The 20,402-nt window shown below is 42.5% G+C and overlaps 1 protein-coding gene across 4 annotated transcripts in view; it reads left to right on the top strand.

Moving 5' to 3' along the window:
• MYRIP (myosin VIIA and Rab interacting protein) overlaps window positions 1-20,402 on the top strand; it is a 438,913-nt gene that overhangs the window by 342,711 nt on the left and 75,800 nt on the right. For all 4 annotated transcript variants that reach the window (XM_033930406.1, XM_033930409.1, XM_033930410.1 and 1 more), the window contains exons 9-10: window positions 4,600-4,777; window positions 13,975-14,624. In XM_033930406.1, coding sequence (XP_033786297.1) covers window positions 4,600-4,777; window positions 13,975-14,624 — 828 coding nt within the window. The remainder of the gene's footprint in view (window positions 1-4,599; window positions 4,778-13,974; window positions 14,625-20,402) is intronic.

The following is a 20,402-nucleotide window of genomic DNA, read 5'->3' as shown; positions in this document are numbered from 1 at the left end:
CACACATACTAGTATTCTGTAAATTTATGCATACAAGGTGTGCCCAGTTATAGAATTGCTCTTCATGTGCTTAAGCTGTGAAAGTGATTACTCTTGAAAATCTGTTGCCAGCAGACTTACCATATATGGTCGAATATAAGCCAAACCAACCATAAGTTGAGGTAGCCCATTTCCCCCCAAAAAGGAGGAAAAAGGGGTGATTCAAATATAAGCCGAGGGTTAATATTCAAGTGCCCTGCTCGGCTTTGCACCCAGCCCCCTTCCTCCCCTGCCCTGCCAGGCTCTGTGCCCTGCCCCCCTCCCTCCTTACATAGTAACATAGTAACATAGTAGATGACGGCAGATAAAGACCCGAATGATCCATCCAGTCTGCCCAACCTAATTCAATTTAAATTTTTTAAATTTTTTTCTTCTTAGCTATTTCTGAGCAAGAATCCAAAGCTCTATCCAGTACTGTGCTTGGGTTCCTACTGCTGAAATCTCCGTTAAAACCTACTCCAGTCCATCTACACACTCCCGGCCATTGAAGCTCTCCCTAGCCCATCCTCCACCAAATGGCCATATACAGACACAGACCGTGCAAGTCTGCCCACTACGGCCTTAGTTCAATTTTTAATATTATTTTCTGATTCTATATCCTCTGTGTTCATCCCACGCTTCTTTGAACTCAATCACAGTTTTACTCTCCACCACCTCTCTCGGGAGCGCATTCCAGGCATCCACCACCCTCTCCGTAAAGTAGAATTTCCTAACATTGCCTTTGAATCTACTACCCCTCAACCTCAAATTATGTCCGCTGGTTTTACCATTTTCCTTTCTCTGGAAAAGATTATGTTCTACGTTAATACCCTTCAAGTATTTGAATGTCTGAATCATATCTCCCCTGTCTCTCCTTTCCTCTAGGGTATACATATTCAGGGCTTCCAGTCTCTCCTCATTCGTCTTCTGGCACAAGCCATCTAGAGGAAAGGAGGGACAGGGGATATATGATTCAGACATTCAAATACTTGAAGGGTATTAACGTAGAACATAATCTTTTCCAGAGAAAGGAAAATGGTAAAACCAGAGGACATAATTTGAGGTTGAAGGGTGGTAGATTCAGGGGCAATGTTAGGAAATTCTACTTTACGGAGAGGGTGGTGTATGCCTGGAATGCACTCCCGAGAGAGATGGTAAGACTGTGACTGAGTTCAAAGAAGTGTGAGATGAACACAGAGTATCTAGAATCAGAAAATAATATTAAATATTGAACTAAGGCCAGTACTGGGCAGACTTCCACGGTCTGTGTGTCTATATATGGCCATTTGGGGGAGGATGGGCTGGAGAGGGTTTCAATGGCTTGGAGAGTATAGATGGGCTGGATTAGGTTTTGACAGAGATTTCGGCAGTTGTAACCCAAGCACAGTACTGGCTAGAGCGTTGGATTTGTGCCCAGAAATAGCTAAGACGAAAAAATTTAAAAAATTTAAATTGAATCAGGTTGGGCAGACTGGATGGACCATTTGGGTCTTTATCTGCCGTCATCTACTATGTTACTATGTGCAATATGTCCCTTCCCTAGAGAGCTTACTGAGTAGCTGAAGTAATGGGAGATAATGTGACTTTGCTTAAGGTATGGAGTGGGAATAACAGAATTAGGCTAAGAGCGCTAGCTTTGCAGGTTTCCAGTCTACTGCTTTATTCACTAGGCCACTTCTTCTCTCCTCTGTTTTGTTTGTAGAATCTCATCTGCAATCTTTCCATTCCATTTCTTTGTTCAGTACTCTGTAAATGCACTTCCATTGCTTGTTCAATCTCTCTTGCAGCTCTTTGCCCACTAATTCTGTCATTCCCACTCCATAACTTAAGCAAAGTCACTTTTGTTTATCCTTACAGAGGATTTTTTTTCTTTAATTTTGTACATTTTTTAAAATTCTTTATTGATTTTATTGATTGATTTTCCAAATATCAACAGTGCAATACACAAGTATATATACATATACTAATGCAAGAAAAGCACATTCATCTTACAGACATAAATGAGCAACCATTTTATCCCATCCACCCATTGACTAGTCAATAAAAACACAAATGCATAGAATATTTCAATAACCTTTCCCTATTTAAAATAGCAATGTAATCCCACCCTCCTCCCACCCACCCTGGATGTATATACATTTTAGCATATGCCTCTGCCACTATTTTGCTGTTTACCATAAGGTTATTGAGGATTCCAAAGACTTCACAAACTCAGGTTTCATTTCTGTATTTCTCACTCCTTGATCTATTCAAAATGCTATCTTAAGGAAAATTTGGGGGATAGGAAAGGGGGTGGGGACAAATAAAATGAGAAAAACATAAAAAGTTACTAAGAGAGAAACTTGAAGTGTACAGTTCATCAAATAAACATGGTAAAAGGTTGGAGAATGGTGCCATCTGCTGGACCCTTATTTAATCTGCTTAAATAGAAATAGAAATTTTTTTCAGTTGTTCAGGTATATGGTTCCAGTACCTAGTACTTCCAGGAGCATACATTCCTTCTATCCAAAACTAGCTAAGGACAAAAGATAGGCCATGTTCAGTTAGGATACAGGGCTTGATGGACCTTAGTCTATTTCTGAAAGTGTCCAGTTTAGGTCACAAATATCTGGTAGATCCCAAAAAGTAGGCCTGTCCCTTATAGATTATTTTGAGGGATAAGCTAACTACTTTTGTGAAGTTTTCCTCCAGGAACTTGCCCAAATTTATTAGTCACCTTGATATCCTCCAGCAACAAAACGCTTTCTCCATTTGCTGCTTATTAGTTTTTTGAAATATCCTTGTGTTAGTCTTTAAAGGTTAAACAATTATCCCTTTTAACCATTGCACCCCATTTATAATTTATACATTTTTATCACATCCCCTCTCAGTTGTATACTCTCCAAGCTGAAGAGCCCAAAACCAAATAGCTGTAAACCTTGAATATTGTGTGTTGTTCTGCTTTCTCCATTTATGAAAGGATATGAGGACATAAGGTAAGAATTGCCATACTAGGTCAGACAGAGTCCATCATGTTCAGTATCCTGTTTCTAACAGTGGTCAATCAAGGTCAAAAATACTTAGCAGGATCGCCAAAAGTAGCTAGATTTCATGCTGCTCACTCTCAAGAAAAAAGCAGTGATCTACTGTATCTTAATAATAATTTATAGCCTTTTCCTCCAAGAACTTGCAAAACTTTTTTTAACCCAACTACACTACCTACTTTTAGCACATTCTCCAGTAACAAATTCCAATGCTTAATTATACATTGAGCGGAAAGAAATGTTTCTCTGTTTCTTATATCAGATTTTATTGAACAAATGAATAAAATATACAAACAGCATTTGGTTTAATGGTAGAACAAGATCTTTATTTACTGGCATTTGAGGAGTGATCGCTTTAGATGGCCATGTTGCACAGGCTCACCAGCCCCTCTCACATCCCCAGTGATTATCATGAATGTATAACAATGAACATTTTATAAAGACCACGCGCACATAATAAAAAGGAAAGCTTTATGGAAAGGAAAATATCTAAAAATAAATGCTTTTATAAACTGTTTTTGTCAGACAGTTCATTTTGGTGGTGAAAGAATTCCTTGACACTTTTTAAATTAGAATCATCTCTTTGTTTCTTGGGAACAGTATTAGGTTCACATATCTAAATAATTTGATAAGTGGTGTTTTATTTTTTTAATTAAAGAAACTTAATCAAATTGATTTTTGATTGAACATCTGTTACTACTATTTATTATTTCTATAGCACTACCAGATGTATGCAGTGCTGTACATTAAATATGCAAGAGACGGTCCCTGCTCAAAAGAGCTTACAATCTAATTGTGACAGACACCGTGGACAAAATGGTGAATCAATATAAACTACTCATATAGGAAAATGCAAAGGGATGAAGGGGCAGAGAAAGTAGAGGACTACAAAGGGAATGATAAATAAATATGGGACTTTACCAGTTGGTGGGGGTTAGGACTTGCATGCAGCTTCAAAAAAGGGGGTTTTTTTTAGCCTGGATTTGAAAAACACAAGAGCTGGAGCTCAGCAGGTTGTTCCAGGCATGCAGCACAGCAAGGCAGAAGGGACGGAGTCGGAAGTTGGCAGTAGAGGAGAGGGGTACAGACAAGAGAGACTTGCCCGATGAACGAAGTTCTCGGGGCAGAATATAGGGAGAGATATTGAGGAGCTTCTGAGTAAATACATTTGTATGTCAGTAAGATGAGTTTGAACTGTGTGCAGAAGCAAATTGGGAGCCAATGAAGCAACTGAGGAGAGGGGTAATGTGAGCATAATGACTCTAGTGGAAGACAAGGTGTACAACAGAATTCTGAACAGATTAAAGGGGAGAAAGATGGCTAAAGGAAGACCAGCGAGAAGCAAGTTGCAGTAATCCAGCTGAGAGATGACAAGAGCATGGGTGAGGGTTGGATTTTCATATTATCACAATGTATATTCACGGGATAAACTTGCATACACTGAGGCTCCAAACAGTGAAATATGCTCCCTGGAAAGGGTTGAAAAATACTGCTCTAAACATCTATTAACATATGATGCAATACCTTTTTGTTCTTATTTTCAATTTTGTTCCACCAGAGGTCGCCATCTGCTTTTTCCTTGACAAGTGAAGATACTCCAAGCAAAGAACTGGACTTCAGCTCTGCTGTGCCTGGAATTATGTGGCAGCAGCGGAAAGACCAGATCAGAGGACCAGTGGAACCTAGTCTGTCTTCCCTAGCCAGCTGGAAGTGTGAGGACAGGCTCGACAACTCAAGTAGGAATACTATCAAATCTTCATCTAGTTGGAATTTAGCTGGAAATGAGACATTTCTGCTTAGCTGGTTCAAATAGCTTTCAAGGAGAAATGTGCAACCCTTTCCTCAAGGGGGGCAAACAGGTCTGGATAAGCAACCTTTTGAAAATTAAAAAAAAATTTGCTGTTTCTCAGACCAGTTAGATATAGCAGATTAATTTTCATTGTGGATATCCTGAAAACTGGGCTGGTTTACAGTCCTCCAAAACAAGTTTTATAGTGTAGCTTGAGATATCTTCTTTAAAGGAAACAATTTGTATATATTTTTGCACTCCTGAAGCATAGTAGGATTTTTAAAAAATGGATCGAATGCCTAAAGAAAACAAACATGTTTTTTCATAAATGCATGCAATAAATTATGACTAGAAACATAGAAACATAGAAAATGACAGCAAAGAAGGGCTATAGCCCATCAAGTCTGCCCACTCTATTAACCTTCCCCCTAACCACCCTCTTAGGGGCCACACTCTGATGGCATCCCTTTACATTACCCTCACAGAGATCCGACTTGGGCATCCCACTTTTTCTTGAAATCTTGCAACTTGCTGGCCTCGATCACTGGCACTGGGAGCCCATTCCAATGGTCAACCACTCGTTCAGTGAAGAAATACTTCCTGATGTTGCTATGAAATTTCCCGCTCCTGATTTTAAGCGTTTGCCCTCTTGTGGTCGATGGACCTTTGAGAAAGAAAATATCATCCTCCACCTCAATACGACCAGTGATGCACTTAAATGTCTCAATCATGTCTCCCCTCTCCCTACGTTCTTCGAGTGAGTAGAGCCGCAATTTGTTCAGCCTTTCCTCGTACGGGAGATCCTTGAGCCCCGAGACCATCCTGGTGGCCATCCGCTGAACCGACTCAATCCTCAACACATCCTTACAGTAATATGGCCTCCAGAATTGTACACAGTACTCCAGATGAGGTCTCACCATGGCTCTGTACAATGGCATTATGACCTCCGGCTTCCGGCTAATGAAACTTCTACGGATACAACCCAGCATTTGTCTAGCCTTGGATGAAGCCTTCTCCACTTGATTGGCAGTTTTCATGTCTTCGCTAATGATCACCCCTAAATCTCGTTCCGCTGTAGTCCTAGCCAAGGTCTCACCATTCAGTGTATACGTTCTGCACGGATTATTGTTGCCAAGGTGCATGACCTTGCATTTTTTCGCGTTGAAGCCTAGCTGCCAGGTCGAGGACCAATGTTCCAGCAAAAGCAGATCCTGCTTCATGCTGTCAGACAAGTTGCTTTTACTTACAGTGTTACATAGTTTGGTATCGTCGGCGAATAATGTTATTTTACCCTGAAGCCCTTGAGTCAGGTCCCCTATGAATATGTTGAAAAGGATCGGACCCTGCGGCACTCCACTGGTCACCTCCGACATTTTAGAGAGGGTACTGTTAACCAATACCCTCTGAAGTCTACCACTTAGCCAGTCCTTGACCCATGCAATTAGTGTTACGCCTAATCCCATTGATTTCATCTTGCTTAACAACCTGCGGTGGGGGACGCTATCAAAAGCTTTACTGAAGTCCAAGTACACGACGTCTAGGGACTCTCCCAATTCCAGCTTTCTTGTCAAAGAAGCTGATAAGATTGGATTGGCAGGACCTACCCTTGGTGAATCCATGTTGGTGGGGATCGCGTAGATTCTCCTCGTCCAGGATCGTGTCTAATTTTCGTTTGATTAGTGTTTCCATGAGTTTACTCACTATCGATGTGAAACTCACCGGTCTGTAATTCGCAGCCTCTCCCCTGCAACCCTTTTTGTGTAGAGGAACAACGTTAGCTATTTTCCAGTCCGAGGGGACTCTTCCCGTACTCAGAGAGAGATTGAAGAGGACGGATAACAGTTCTGCTAGGATGTCACACAGCTCTCTGAGCACCCTGGGGTGTAGATTGTCTGGTCCCATGGCTTTGTTCACCTTGAGTTTTGATAGCTCGCCATAGATGGCGCAAGGTGTAAACTCAAAATTTCGAAACGGGTTTTCCAAGTTATGCTTTGTCTGCAATTGTGGGCCAGACCCCGGTGCCTCGCAGGTGAAGACTGAACAGAAGTATTCATTTAGAATTTCGGCTTTATCTGTATCTAATTCTGCATAATTCCCGTCAGGTTTTCTAAGTCGTACTATCCAGTCTGTGTTTCTTTTTCTGTCACTAATGTACCTGAAGAAAGATTTGTCCCCCTTTTTAATGTTCATTGCTAGTTTTTCTTCTACTTGAAGTTTGGCTTCTCTGACTGCCGATTTGACAGCTGTAGACTTGGCCATATATTTTGTCCTAGCTTCCTTTTTCCCCGAGCGTTTGTAGGAAATAAAAGCTCGCTTCTTTTCTTTAACGAGGTCTGAGATCTCAGTGGTGAACCATTGGGGTCTGTTGTTTCTTCGCCGTTTACTTACCGATTTAATGTAGCAGTTTGTTGCTACGTACAGGGTAGATTTCAAGGTTGACCACATATCCTCTACTTCGTTGGTCACCGTTTGGTATTGCAGTGCCTGATGGACGAAATCTCCCATGCTTTTGAAGTCAGTGCCTCGAAAGTTGAGTACTTTCGTTGTCGTGCTTGATCTAGAGAAACCTTTTCTGAGGTTAAACCATACCATGTTGTGATCACTGGAGGCTAGCTTGTCGCCCACTGAGACCTCCGAGACGCTTTCTCTGTTGGTGAGTACTAGATTCAATATCACCTGGGCCCTAGTGGGCTCCAATACCAATTGTTTGAGTGGAGGTGTGCATTATAATGAATACCTCCATGCCAGGCACCCCGGAGCCACTGCCCCCCAAAAAAACCTCCCCCCCTCCAAATGGCAGGAGGGATGCCCACTCTCTCCTTCCACCAGATGCCCCCCCCCCCCCCCGAACCTCACCCGAACCTTTTTAAAATGTTGGAAGCAGGAAGCCCAAAGCTCTCAGGCTCCTGCTTCTGGCTCCTCTGTCTAAATGATGGGCCTGTCTAAATGAGGGGCCTTTCCCTCCCCAAAGGGTGGGGCCATAGGCATCTGAGTCAATCAGGCCTTAGGCACCTCCCTCTTTTTATGTTTATTAAAATTTGATATATTGCCAAAATCTTAACAGGATATTGCCAAAATCTTAACAGGAGCCTAAGGCCCTGATTAGCTTGACCTATTGGCTTGGTCAATCAGGACTTTAGGCTCCTCTCTCAATGTAAACCACTGAAAACTTCCTTATTGATCAAGCCAATTGGTCAAGCCAGTCAGGGCCTTAGGCTCTCCATCAGTATCCCTCAGTACAGGGGAGGTTCGGAGGGAGGTTCAGGAATGTGTGGGGTGTCCAGGGGGATATTCTGGGGGCGGGGGGCATCCTTTGGCAGGAAGGAGTGGGCATCCCTCCTGCCATTTTGGGGGATTGTTGCTGTTTATCTACTCAACTCCCCTAGAAAACCACCATCACTGCTACCCTCCACTCAAACCCTCCTGAGACCACTGTTGCTGCTATTCTCCATGCCGACCTCCCCCCAAGACTATTGTTGCTGCTCTCCTCCCTACCACACCAAGATGAATGCCACTGTTTTCTACCTCCTCTCCCTCCCCTCCCAGTATTGCACTTACCATACATGTGCCAGGGCTGAAGGAAGCTGTTGCTGATGTTTTACATTGGACCGGTGCAGGGCCTTGAACATCTGCACATGCTCAAGGCCTTCTGGCTCCCGCCCTTTCTGAGATTCTCATTCTCAATTCTCAGCGTCAGGCTCTTTCAGCCCCGGTATGCGTATGGTAAGTACAGTGGTGGTCAGGGTGGGGGGAAGTAGACAGCAGTACCAATCATCTTGGGTGCTGAAAGCCTGTGGTTTGGGGGAGGGGGTTAGAGTGGAGGATAATAGTACCAGTGATCTTCAGGGGGGAGTTGAGCAGGAGGACAGCAGCAACAGTGGTCTTTGAGGTAAGATGGGGGGGGGGGGCTCAAATATAAACAGAGATCCCCATTTTTTGTGCCAAAAATCTCAGTTTATATTCAAGTGTATATGGTACTATGATACTGGAAAATTAATATCAGGAGGGGGGAATGGTACTGGGCTGTGGGTGCCTGGCGCAGGGGGGGGAAACTTTTTTCTTCTTTTTTTTGAAATGGGACAGATTGTGCGTGTATAACACACACATCTGTGCCTTAAAATAAAAGAAGCCCTAACAGCAGTGCACATCATATGCATGCAAACTTGATAGCGCATCGATCGCTGCTGGAGAATCGGCCAGCAGCGTTAAAGTCGGTATCTTTAGTAGATCTAGCCCTATTTTTTAAACCTCTGTGCATGCCTTTGAGCTAGTATAAAACCCATCATTGGCTTTTTTTTTCCCCCTATAAATATGTATTCCCTTTGTAAAGTAGAAAGTGTACATGTTGGACCTGATATTCAGCCAGCGGTATCACCAAAGATGGAGTTCTTCCTGGATAATCAAAGCTGGGCACTGTCCAAGCTTTGGCTTTGAATATCTAATTATTTTTGAGCCGGCTAACACATAGCTGTTTAAGTCAATGTTCAGCACTTAAGTAGCCATGGGTTACTCCACAATAGGGTTACCAGACTTCTGGATTTTCACGGACATGTCCTCTTTTTAGAAGACATATCCGGGCATCAAGACAGCTACATGAGAACATAAGAATTGCTGCTGCTGGGTCAGACCAGTTGTCCATCTTCCCAGTAGTCCGCTCACATGGTGGCCCTGAGGTCAAAGATCAGCACTCTAAATGAGTCCAGCCTCACCTGCGTATATTCCAGTTTTGCAAGAACTTGTCCAACTTTGTTTTGAAACCCTGAAGTGTGTTTTCCCCTATAACAGGCTCTGGAAGAGCGTTCCAGTTTTCCACCACTTTCTGGGTGAAGAAGAATTTCTTTATGTTTGTACGGAATCTATCCCCTTTCAACTTTAGAGAGTGCCCTCTCGTTCTCCCTACCTTGGAAAGGGTGAACAGTCTGTCTTTATCTACTAAGTCTATTCCCTTCAGTATTTTGAACATTTCGATCAAGTCCCCTCTCAGTCTCCTCTTTTCAAAGGAGAAGAGGCCTAGTTTCTTCAATCTCTCACTGTACAGCAACTCCTCCAGCCCTTAACCATTTTAGTCGCTCTTCTCTGGACCCTTTCGAGTAGTACCGTGTCCTTCTTCATGTATGGCGACCAGTGCTGGATGCAGTACTCCAGGTGAGGGCGCACCATGACCCGGTACAGCGGCAGGATAACCCTCTCCGATCTGTTCGTGATTCCCTTTTTAATCATTCCCAGCATTCTGTTCGCCCTTTTTGCCGCCACTGCACATTGCATAGAGGGCTTCATCGACATGTTGGTCAGAATTCCCAAGTCTCTTTCCTGGGAGGTCTCTCCTAGTACAGCCCCGGACATCCTGTATTCGTGCATGAGATTTTTGTTACCGACATGTGTCACCTTACACTTATCCACGTTGAACCTCATTTGCCATGTCGCAGCCCATTTCTCAAGCATGTTTATGTCACGTTGCAGATCATCGGAATCCTCCTGCGTCTACACTACTCTGAATAGCTTAATATCGTCTGCAAATTTAATCACCTCGCTCGTCGTACCAATTTCCAGATCATTTATAAAGAAGTTGAAGAGCACAGGTCCAAGCACCGAGCCCTGCGGCACCCCACTGGTGATGCTCTTCCAATCCGAGTATTGTCCATTTATCCCCACTCTCTGTTTCCTATGCTCCAGCCAGTTTTTGATCCACGTGAGAATTTCACCCTCGATTCCATGACTCGCAATCTTCCGAAGTAGTTGTTCATGTGGAACCTTGTCGAACGCCTTCTGAAAATCTAGATAAACAATGTCGACTGGATCGCCCTTGTCTATCCGCCTGTTTACCCCCTCGAAGTGCAGAAAGTTTGTCAGACAAGATCCGCCTTTGCTGAAGCCGTGCTGGCTGGTCCTCATCAGACCATGTCCATCAAGGTGATCAATGATGCGGTCCTTTATCAGCGCCTCTACCATCTTTCCGGTACTGAGGTCAGACTCACTGGTCTGTAGTTTCCTGGATCTCCCCTCGAATCCTTTTTGAAGATCGGCGTAATATTTGCAACCTTCCAGTCTTCCGGAATCTTCCCCTATTTGATTGACAGGTTGGCTATTAGTTGAAGCAATTCAGCTATAGTCCCTTTCAGTTCCTTGATGACCCTCGGATGGATGCCATCCGGTCCCGGGGATTTGTTGCTTTTCAAAACCCGGCATTTTATCGTGGTTTTGAACAGCTTCCACCTCAGGACCACATCAGTAGGGCATCTGCGCATGTGCAGATGCAATGCTGTGACATCATGTGCACACGTGTATGCATGTGACATCATCGTGTTACATCCATACATGCGCAGATACCCTCCTGATGCAGTCCTGAGGATGAGAACAGGTTGAGGGGGGCAAGGCTGGGGGGAATGGGGCGTGACTTGGTTATAATAGGGCGGGGCTGAGTGGAACTGGGCGGGCCTGGGAGTGGGGGCTATGGGTCCGGATTTTACACGAGTAAAATCTGGTAACCCTACCACACAATGATAAGACAGACTTTTATGCGGTCACATTTATGTACTATACCTGGCAATTTAAGGCTGAATATCAGTACTTAAGTTGCCAAGAGCTGACTCCACCCCTGGAATGTCTCAAACATAGCCTGTTTTGAGGAATGTTTGCAGCAATTAGCTAGTTAAGTGCCAGTGAAAATTAGCACCTTTTCCCAATCAAATGATTTATCCAGTCAGAGGCTGGCTAAATCTTTTTGAATATCGACTGGGTAGATTTCTGTCCCACCCATGACATACCCAAACCATGCCGTCATTACACCTTCTTTAAATCTCTGTGCGATGTGGATTTCCACATGTAAATAGCAGCTTTCTGAAATCACCGCTTCAATGTGTATGCAATCTACACATTACGTGTTGCGAGGTTTCTAAAGTAACCTGCCATACAGTGGCTTAATGAGGGTAAGTGACGCCCGAGAAGTGGCACCCCTTCCTCACCCTCTTCTCCACTCCTTTAACCCCCCTCCACCCCCCTCCCCACTCCTTCCAGACCCCCCACCACCACGTGTGTTTCCCCTCTTCCCTTCCCCCATACCTTTTTAATTTTCCAGGCTGCCCGCATCATGTCGGCTATCCCTCTGACATCACTTCCTAGGTGTGGGGCCCAGAAGTGAGGTCAGAGAGAGGTGACACCAATGCAGGCAGCAAGTTCATAATGCTGCTCGTGCAGGAAAAATTAAAGAAGTCGGAGGGAAGGGAAGGAGCATATGCGCGCGGCGGGGGGGGGAAGCGTGGGGGGGGGCAGAGAGGAGGAAGGGTACCTGCACTCTTTATAAAGATTGTGCCCGGGGTGGACTGCCCCCCTTACTATGCCAGTGCCGCCCATTCTTATTTTAGATAAGGCAATTTCTTTTATATTGTAGAACAATTGGCAATAGAATTCCAAATTCATTGTTGAAAGAAGGCAAATCAAATCATATAGGCCACTAAAATAATGCTCATTGATACCCAGATTGGATGAAAGGCACTAGGTAAATTCAAATTAATATGATTTATTAGGCGGTTCTTGCCAAAAAAACTATGGAGCTCTGCCACCAGACAGCCCCGGCAGTGACTAAATAGTACAGTATAATCTCATTATAACAGACTTCGAGGGACCTGGAAAAACAGTCCATTATATCCAGAGTTGCATTTTTTAAAATCTTTATTTAGGTCATCTTGAAACAACGTACACTTCTCCCTCTGTATTCGCTGTGATAGGGGATTAACAGACCCGTGAATACAGAAAAACCGCAAATAACTTTTTCAAATGTTATTTGCTGTTTTCTATTAAAAACCATCGTGAATAGGGTGAAAATGCGAATAACATAGTGGGAGACCTGGCCTGTTCCTGATGGAGAGGCAAAACACGGTGAAGAAAGTGCTGGGAATCAGCGATTTTCTCTGGAAACGCTTGGAATTGGTGATTTCTCTATGCAAGCTGATGTAATTTGGGGGGGAGGAGCCAGCAAGCTAAAAACTGTGAATAATCGAAACCGCGGTTGCTGAAACCGTGAATACGGAGGGAGCAGTGTACAATCAATGAACAACAGTCACTGCACAACCATATCAGCAACATCAAGAACAAAACTCAGCAAAACATTGGTATGGCATGAAATGATTGCACTGGAAAGAAAAATACTCTGTCATTTTCTTCTGGGCTGCATTTTGATACTATATCACCAACACGCCATGCGCCTTTTAGGCGGAGCCTGCATATCCATTATAGCCGAACAAAACTACAGCTAAAAGCGGCTCTGGGGACCAAATTGGTTGTCCGTTATATCCGAAAGTCTGTTATATGCAAGTCCGCTATATGCGATGACTTTCTGTATGTTTATAAAGGCACATGACCGGGACCAGCGAACCTCATCCACTCCAGGAACCCCCCATGAATTTTGAAAAACTGCAAATGTGGTTTTTTTACCTGTCAAAAGGCAGTGGAGGCAGGAGAGGGCAGCTGGCGTGCCGGCAGGTGAAGAAAATCACTCACGGTCTGCTCTGACCGCCTCTTCCTGTAGTAAAGTTAGACTACACCAATCAGGAGCTGCTTTGACATGCAGCTCCTGATTGGTATAGCCTGACTTTACTACAGGAAGAGGCGGTTGGAGCAGACCGCGAATGAGTGAGTCCGCGATTCGTGAACCACAAATTCGCGGGGGAACACTGTATAAAACCTTTCATAGGTGACTCAGAATTGCTTGTCAGAGTATGCTTCTTAATGTTTATTTTGGCTATGTTCACTCTAGTTGCTAACAAACGTATGTGATTCTTAACTTTGTGTTTTCATTTTTTAAAATGTTTTTGAGAGAGCCAGTTTTTGTAAAACAGAAGTGTTTATATCAAGGGTTCTTAACCCCGTCCTAATTGGGACTCACCTAGCCAGTCAGGTTTCCAGGATACCCACAGGGAATATTAATGAGATAGATTTGCATACAATGCATACCTATGCAAATGGTTTTCATTCATATTCATTATGAATGTCCTTAAAACCTGATTGGCTGGGCATATCCTGCAGACTGAGTCGAGAACCCCTTTCTACATAATTCTTCATAAACATATATAGATCGAGGTACTATAAAGTAAGAACATTTTGCAATTATTATTTTTATTGATTCCTCTTTTTCTATGAATTTGATAGGCCCACCTCCCCTTTTGCAAAGCTCTGATGGAAACTGGCTGGCTCTGCAAAATATGACATTGCCTCGTCCTCGAATACTGGCCAAACCAAAAAACCAGCTCATCAGAGCTCTGGAGAATGAGTCCAGTGTTGTGTCAGCCTATGATGAAATGGGGTCTGACAGCGAAGAGGAGGCTGAGTGGAATGTAGCCTTGACTGTGCTCCACCAAAGACCCGGGCAGTTGTCTGATGATTCTTGCTATGCTGGCTCCCAGTATAATACCGAATGGGTATATGGCAATGACCAATATCATCCTGTGACTTCACCCTCTTCTGGACTCTACACAAATACAGAGACGGTGTACTCCGACTCTGAAACGTCCTCAGTCAACTCTTCAAAGGAAATAAGAGGGTTTTCCAAACTCCCCTTGCCAAAACGAAAGAGTCCAAATGACCAAATGGCAACGAACAACTCATTTGGCAAATTAGATATAAACTTAAATCCGCACGCTGCCAGTCTGAACTATTCAGATAGCAGTGAAACCGAAGAGGTCCACTATGATGCAGAGAAGAGGTCAAGAAAATGGAGAAAATCCAAAACTGTGTCAGAAGACCTGTGTGAGAAACATAATCACATAAAAGTCCAACCAAAAAACTTAAATCCACAAAAGGTAATATTATGTACATCATTTAATTTCCATCCTATAAATTCACATAGAATTTTTCTTTTTTCAACCATCTTTATTAATTTCCAGGTACTTTAGTTAGATTGTGAGCCTTCGGGACAGTAAGGGAATTTTTTAAGTACCTTCTTACTTCTCATTTATAATCTTAATGTATATTTTCTTCAAACCGCTTAGAACCTAACGGATGTAGCGGTATATAAGAAATAAATTACATTACATTACATTACATTCTGGTTGGTTATTAGGGAAGAAACTGCCATTATTATTGCTATCATGATTTGTATAGTGCATACCAGATCTATTCAGTGCTGTATAGAGAGAGACAGAGAGGGTGATTTTCAGAGGCATGTTTGGAGAAAAAAAGACCTCAGTTGGAAGGCTTCATGGATCTTACAAAAAAAAGTCCAAAACAAGCACTACAACTCAATAGTGTCACATCTGCTTAGAACTGGTTAAACACTGCAATTGTCCAAACTTTGGCTGCAAATGATCCAAGTCCAAAATCAGTACATCCATAAAGTTCAAATCCCAGAAGACTGTTTCAATCCATAAGTGTGCTGTTAGTAAAAAAAAAAAAACCCCAACATAACATCACCATTGCATTAAAAAAAGGAAAAGTATTTAGCTTTTATTTATTTTTATTTTTTTTAATTATTTTATTTCTATTATTCAACAAAATTTTACAAGAATACATCTTGTTACAATAAACACAGGAAAGAAAAACAATACAGAAGTATTATAGATTCATACTTATAAAAATAAATAAATTTTCCTTTCTTAGACCACTATAATAGTGGGATGGTCAATCGAAACTTTTTTGAGAGAAATTTAAAGAGGAATTTAATTAAACGATTAGGCTTTATGTTCTAAACACCAGCTATTTAATTTCTATTTTCCCTCAGTCCTTGATGATTTTCTTTACATCCAAGAATTCCTTCAGATGATTAGGAGAGAAAAATGTATATTTAACTCCCAAATACCTAACTAAGCATTTGCAGGGGTATGCTAACAAGAAAGTTGCTCCCAATTTTATAATATCTTGACGCATAGAAAGAAATTTTTTCCTCCGTTCTTGTGTAGTCTTTGCGACATCAGGATATATCCAAACTTTTTGCTCCCCAAATAGTTTCTGTGAGTTTTTAAAGAATAATTTCATAATCATGTTCACGTCTTGCTCGAAAACAAATGATACTAAGAGTGTAGCTCTAGCAGTATCAGTGGTAATTGTTTGTTCAAGAAGAGCAGTCACATTAGCAAATTCCATTTCATTATTTTTTCTCCTTACCTCTTTCTCAATCTCTTTTTCTCCTTCTCTTCCAGGTATCTTCTTATTTGGTAAATAGTAGATTTTATTTATAGGGGGAATACAATTTGACGAAATCTTTAAATTTTCAGTCAGGTATCTTTTCAATAAGTCAAAAGGCAATATACCCGGAATTTGAGGAAAATTTAAAATACGGAGGTTCAGACGCCTATTGAAATTTTCAAATTGCTCCAATTTCTTATTTATAAGGAAACTATCTTTAATTGAAGCCACCTTGAATTGTTGTAAATGCAATATATCCTCCTGCATCTGCTTAGTTTGAGCACTAGAATCCCTTTTCATTGTTTCCACAATTTTAGTCAATGAGTCCAAGTTTTCCACTATTTTTGTTACCTCTTCAGATGATTTTTCCATTTTTGTCTCCATCCGCTGAAGTAAAGACCAGATGCTTTGAAGGGAAACCTCCGTCGGAGAGGACAAATCCCCCTCTCTCTTGTTGGCTTCCATCAGCTGACTGTCTCCAGACGCTGTGCCCTCGTCGGGAGACCCCGCGCCTCCACTTCCGGGATCGGGTGTCTCTCGCCACATCGTTCCAGCAGTTGCTGGACACGGAGGAGTGTGGGAAACCGGAGGAGACAGTGATGTTTCTATGCCCGAAAGGGCAAGCGACTCCCTGTCTTCGCCGCCCAACGCCAGGCTCTCTACTCCAGATATTGCTGGTGCTGGAAGAGCTGAAAAGAAGCTTTCCATCATTTGCTGCCGAGGGGTAGACGCCAGGGCCAGCGAGGAAGGCCCCCTGACCACCCCTTTTCTCTTCGAATGAGGCATGAAAGCGAGGTAAAAAAGTTCAGGCAAAGCTAAACACAGAGAGATCTTAACGCGTCTCTCACAGCTCCTCACATCGCCGCCATCTTGACCCGCCCCCCTGACGCTCCTGCATAAACATTTCTAATCAGTCAGTATTTAGCTTTTAAACTCGGGATCCAGCGTGATCAAAAATCTCTGCCAGCTTCTTCCAGTTCTATGCATCAAGTTCTCCTTCCTAAGGGTGTTTCAAGTTACTTAGGAAGGAGAACTTGATGCATAGAACCGGAGGAAGCCAGAAGATTTTTGACGATGCTGGATCCCGAGTTTAAAAGCTAAATACTTTTCCCTTTTTTAATGCAATGGTGATGTTATGTTGGGTTTTTTTTTTTTACTAACAGCACACTTATAGATTGAAACAGTCTTCTGGGATTTGAACTTTATGGATGTACTGATTTTGGACTTGGATCATTTGCAGCCAAAGTTTGGACAATTGCAGTGTTTAACCAGTTCTAATCAGATGCGACACTATTGAGTTGTAGTGCCTGGTTTGGGCTTTTTTTTGTAAGACCCATGAAGCCTTCTAATTGAGGTCTTTTTCTCTCCAAACAATTTTTTGGTGCTCCTCAGATATTCATTAGTACTTTTTTCTGTCTTGCATATTTTGAACATCTTCTGGGTTCATATAGACCAGATTGACTGAGGGCATTAACGCGTGGAATTGCGCACGCTGAATTTCCCTGCCTGCTAGACTAACGCCAGCATTGAGCTAGCGTTAGTTCTAGTTGCGTAGCGTGCAGTGTAGTGCACGGTAATATCCTGCGTGCGCTAAAAACGCTAGCGCGCCTTAGTAAAAGGAGCCCTGAGGGTCTAGCATATTGCTCTTTTACAAATGATTCACAAAATATGTTTCTCATTGTGATATTGCAGGGATTGAAATCACCCATTATAATACTGTTGCCCAATTCTCCAGCTTTCCTAACCTCTGAAAACATTTGAAAACATGATCCTAATAAACTAAACAAAACTGAAAATTAGGGTTTGTCCCTCTTATTCGCTACTTATCTACTGTAGCAGGCTGAGTCTGTGGAGCTCGAGTTGTGGAGTCAGAAGCGATTTTGGGTGAAGTCGGCGTTGGAATTGGTAAACATATAACAACTCCAACTTCAAATAAAAACTTACAACATTATAATATATGGTAAATTTATCATTTTATACTTTGTTCAGACTTCAAATAAATATATTTTGTGGTCTATTAGGCCTCATTTTTTCATAAAGAAATAATCTCTGTTTCTGTAATTAATCAAATCTCTCATACATTTACTAGACATAGAAGTTGGCGTCAGTAGAAAAATAAAGGAGTCTGTCAAAGGTTTGGTATACCAACTCCACAACCCCAGTTGCAGGGCTACTACTTGAATAAGTATCTTTACACATCAGGCTCATAAAACTTTTATTCATAAAATAAAGACCTTTTTATGAGCGTGAAAGGGCTTTTATAAAATTATGAGGCTTGTTTCGAGATTTGGGGGTTTTGGTATCATTCTTTTGCTGTATAATGGGTGATTGATTGTTTCTTAGATTCTCTAATAGTTATACCACTATTTGTGAAATATAAAATATTTGTTGTTTGATTATTGTAAAGCACCATAGGCTTTCCTTACTTCTGAGGCTTTTCCTTATTTCCGAGACTTAAGATATTGTGAAGAAAACACTGGTGGTGGTTTATATGTGCTTTACAGTGAATTAAGAGCATGTTTTTGAAGTTTATTTACCACTGCCTAGCATGAAAGCCCACCTTTTAGGGGGATGGTTTATTTTTGGTTTGCAAGTAGCAAGGGGGTACTTGTATATCCATCTATAAGCAAACACAAATATTCACCCATACTGTAAATATGTATAATTTCTTTTCTCCACTAGATGGTGCTCGGGATTTATTTCTTTAGTAGGCATAATCTGGCAGCACTTCACAATACACGCTGGAAGACATACGTTTTGCAGTATTTTGGAAAGAGAAACTCTTAAATAATACTTGCACATACAAACAAACTAAATATATCTGAAAACTTTATAGGAATTTACTTTCGTTATACTATGTAAAAAATTTACAAAAAAAAAGTACCTTTTTATGTCAGATTTATAAAGGCTATGTTGACACTTTTGTGGTTTTATACCATAAACTCCTACAACAATTGTCAACAGCATGCACATTCTTCCCTACAAATATACACCTGCTCTGAAGCTGTAACTGTGTCCTTGCATTCTATAAAAAATGTGCATACCTCAAAACTAAGCTCCAGGATTCCTCATATTGTGCAGAACTTGTATAAATAGGTGCAGTCTTCCTGTTTATTTTGGGACTAATTCTCTACAGGACACCCAGTCCAAGCAGCCGCATAAGCGGCTTTTGAGAATCACACATGGACATCCTATAAAGAATTGCATCTGTCCTAACAGAGACGCCTAACCCTGCCTAACTACCCCCCTCTAACGAACATCCATGTCACAGATACCGCTTAGAAAATTGCGTTGCCGCTGAGCTGATCATGGCAAGGGAATCTCCACACACACTGTCTGCGGCAAGAGGGATGCCCACTCCCTCCTGCCAGCACAACTCCCACCCCCCAACATCCCTAGCAGAAGCGATACCCACTCCCTCCTGCCGGCACCTCTCCCACAACATCCCCAGCAGGAGGGATGCCCACTTCCTCCTGATGGCACCCCCTGAACCTATGACCCCCTGAACCCCCCACCCCCTGAAACTTAGACCCCCCACCCCCCAAAATCCCCCCAGATCCCCCCCCCCCCGGTACCTTTAAAAGTAAGGCAAGCTAGAGTGATGCCTACTCTCTCTGGCTGGCAGGTCCACCTCTTCAGAATGGTGGGCTCTCCCCTTTCCGGTGCATCCTGGCTTCAGCACCCAACTTTGCTGTTTTACAATACAGTACTCCCCCGATATTTGCAGGGGTTCTGTTCCAGGAACCCCCGCGAATATCAAAAAACCGCAAATACAGTTTTTCACCTGGGGAGGCAGGAGAGGGCAGCTGGAGTGCCGGCGAGTGAAAGAAATCACTCGCGGTCTGCTCCGACCGCTTCTTCCTGTACTAAAGTCGGGCTTCACCAATCAGGAGCTGCTTTGATATGCCTCGGTCGGAGAATACCACGAATGACCGGGCCCGCGAACTGCAAATTTGTGGGAGAACACTGTACTTGTTTAGTGATCAATTTTTTGGGCACCTAACTTTTGGTGCCATTTCTAGAATCCACCCCCTATATGCAGAATAGGCTTTAGAAAATTACTCCCGTAATCTGAACTATGAAGAAAGAAAGAGGCTTGGAAGAGATTTGATAGGATAGATGAATAGGGACTAGAATTGACCAGGGATTAAGTGGACAGTGGCAGCTATGTGATTGGATAAGGAGTATGAGTAGAGCAGAGACTGCATGTAGAAATATGCTTACATAGAGGCGAAAATGGTATCGCCTAAAATTCCTGGTTCGGACTAAAGCTGTGGAAATGTTAAAGAGGTTCATACATAGTGTAATGAGTCAATTAATTCATTTTACAGCTTGGAACCAGGCAGGCTAAAAATGCTTTATTATAGAGTATGTTCATTATTATCCACTTTGCCCACTGCACAGTTCCTGTTCAAGATTAGAGGTTTTATTTTTCTCATTTACCTCCTACTTTTCAT

Source organism: Geotrypetes seraphini, chromosome 2 (assembly GCF_902459505.1).
Source record: "Geotrypetes seraphini chromosome 2, aGeoSer1.1, whole genome shotgun sequence".
In the NCBI taxonomy this organism is placed as follows: domain Eukaryota; kingdom Metazoa; phylum Chordata; class Amphibia; order Gymnophiona; family Dermophiidae; genus Geotrypetes; species Geotrypetes seraphini.
Note: the sequence above shows the minus strand (reverse complement) of the source record. Positions and strands in the feature narration are given on the sequence as shown.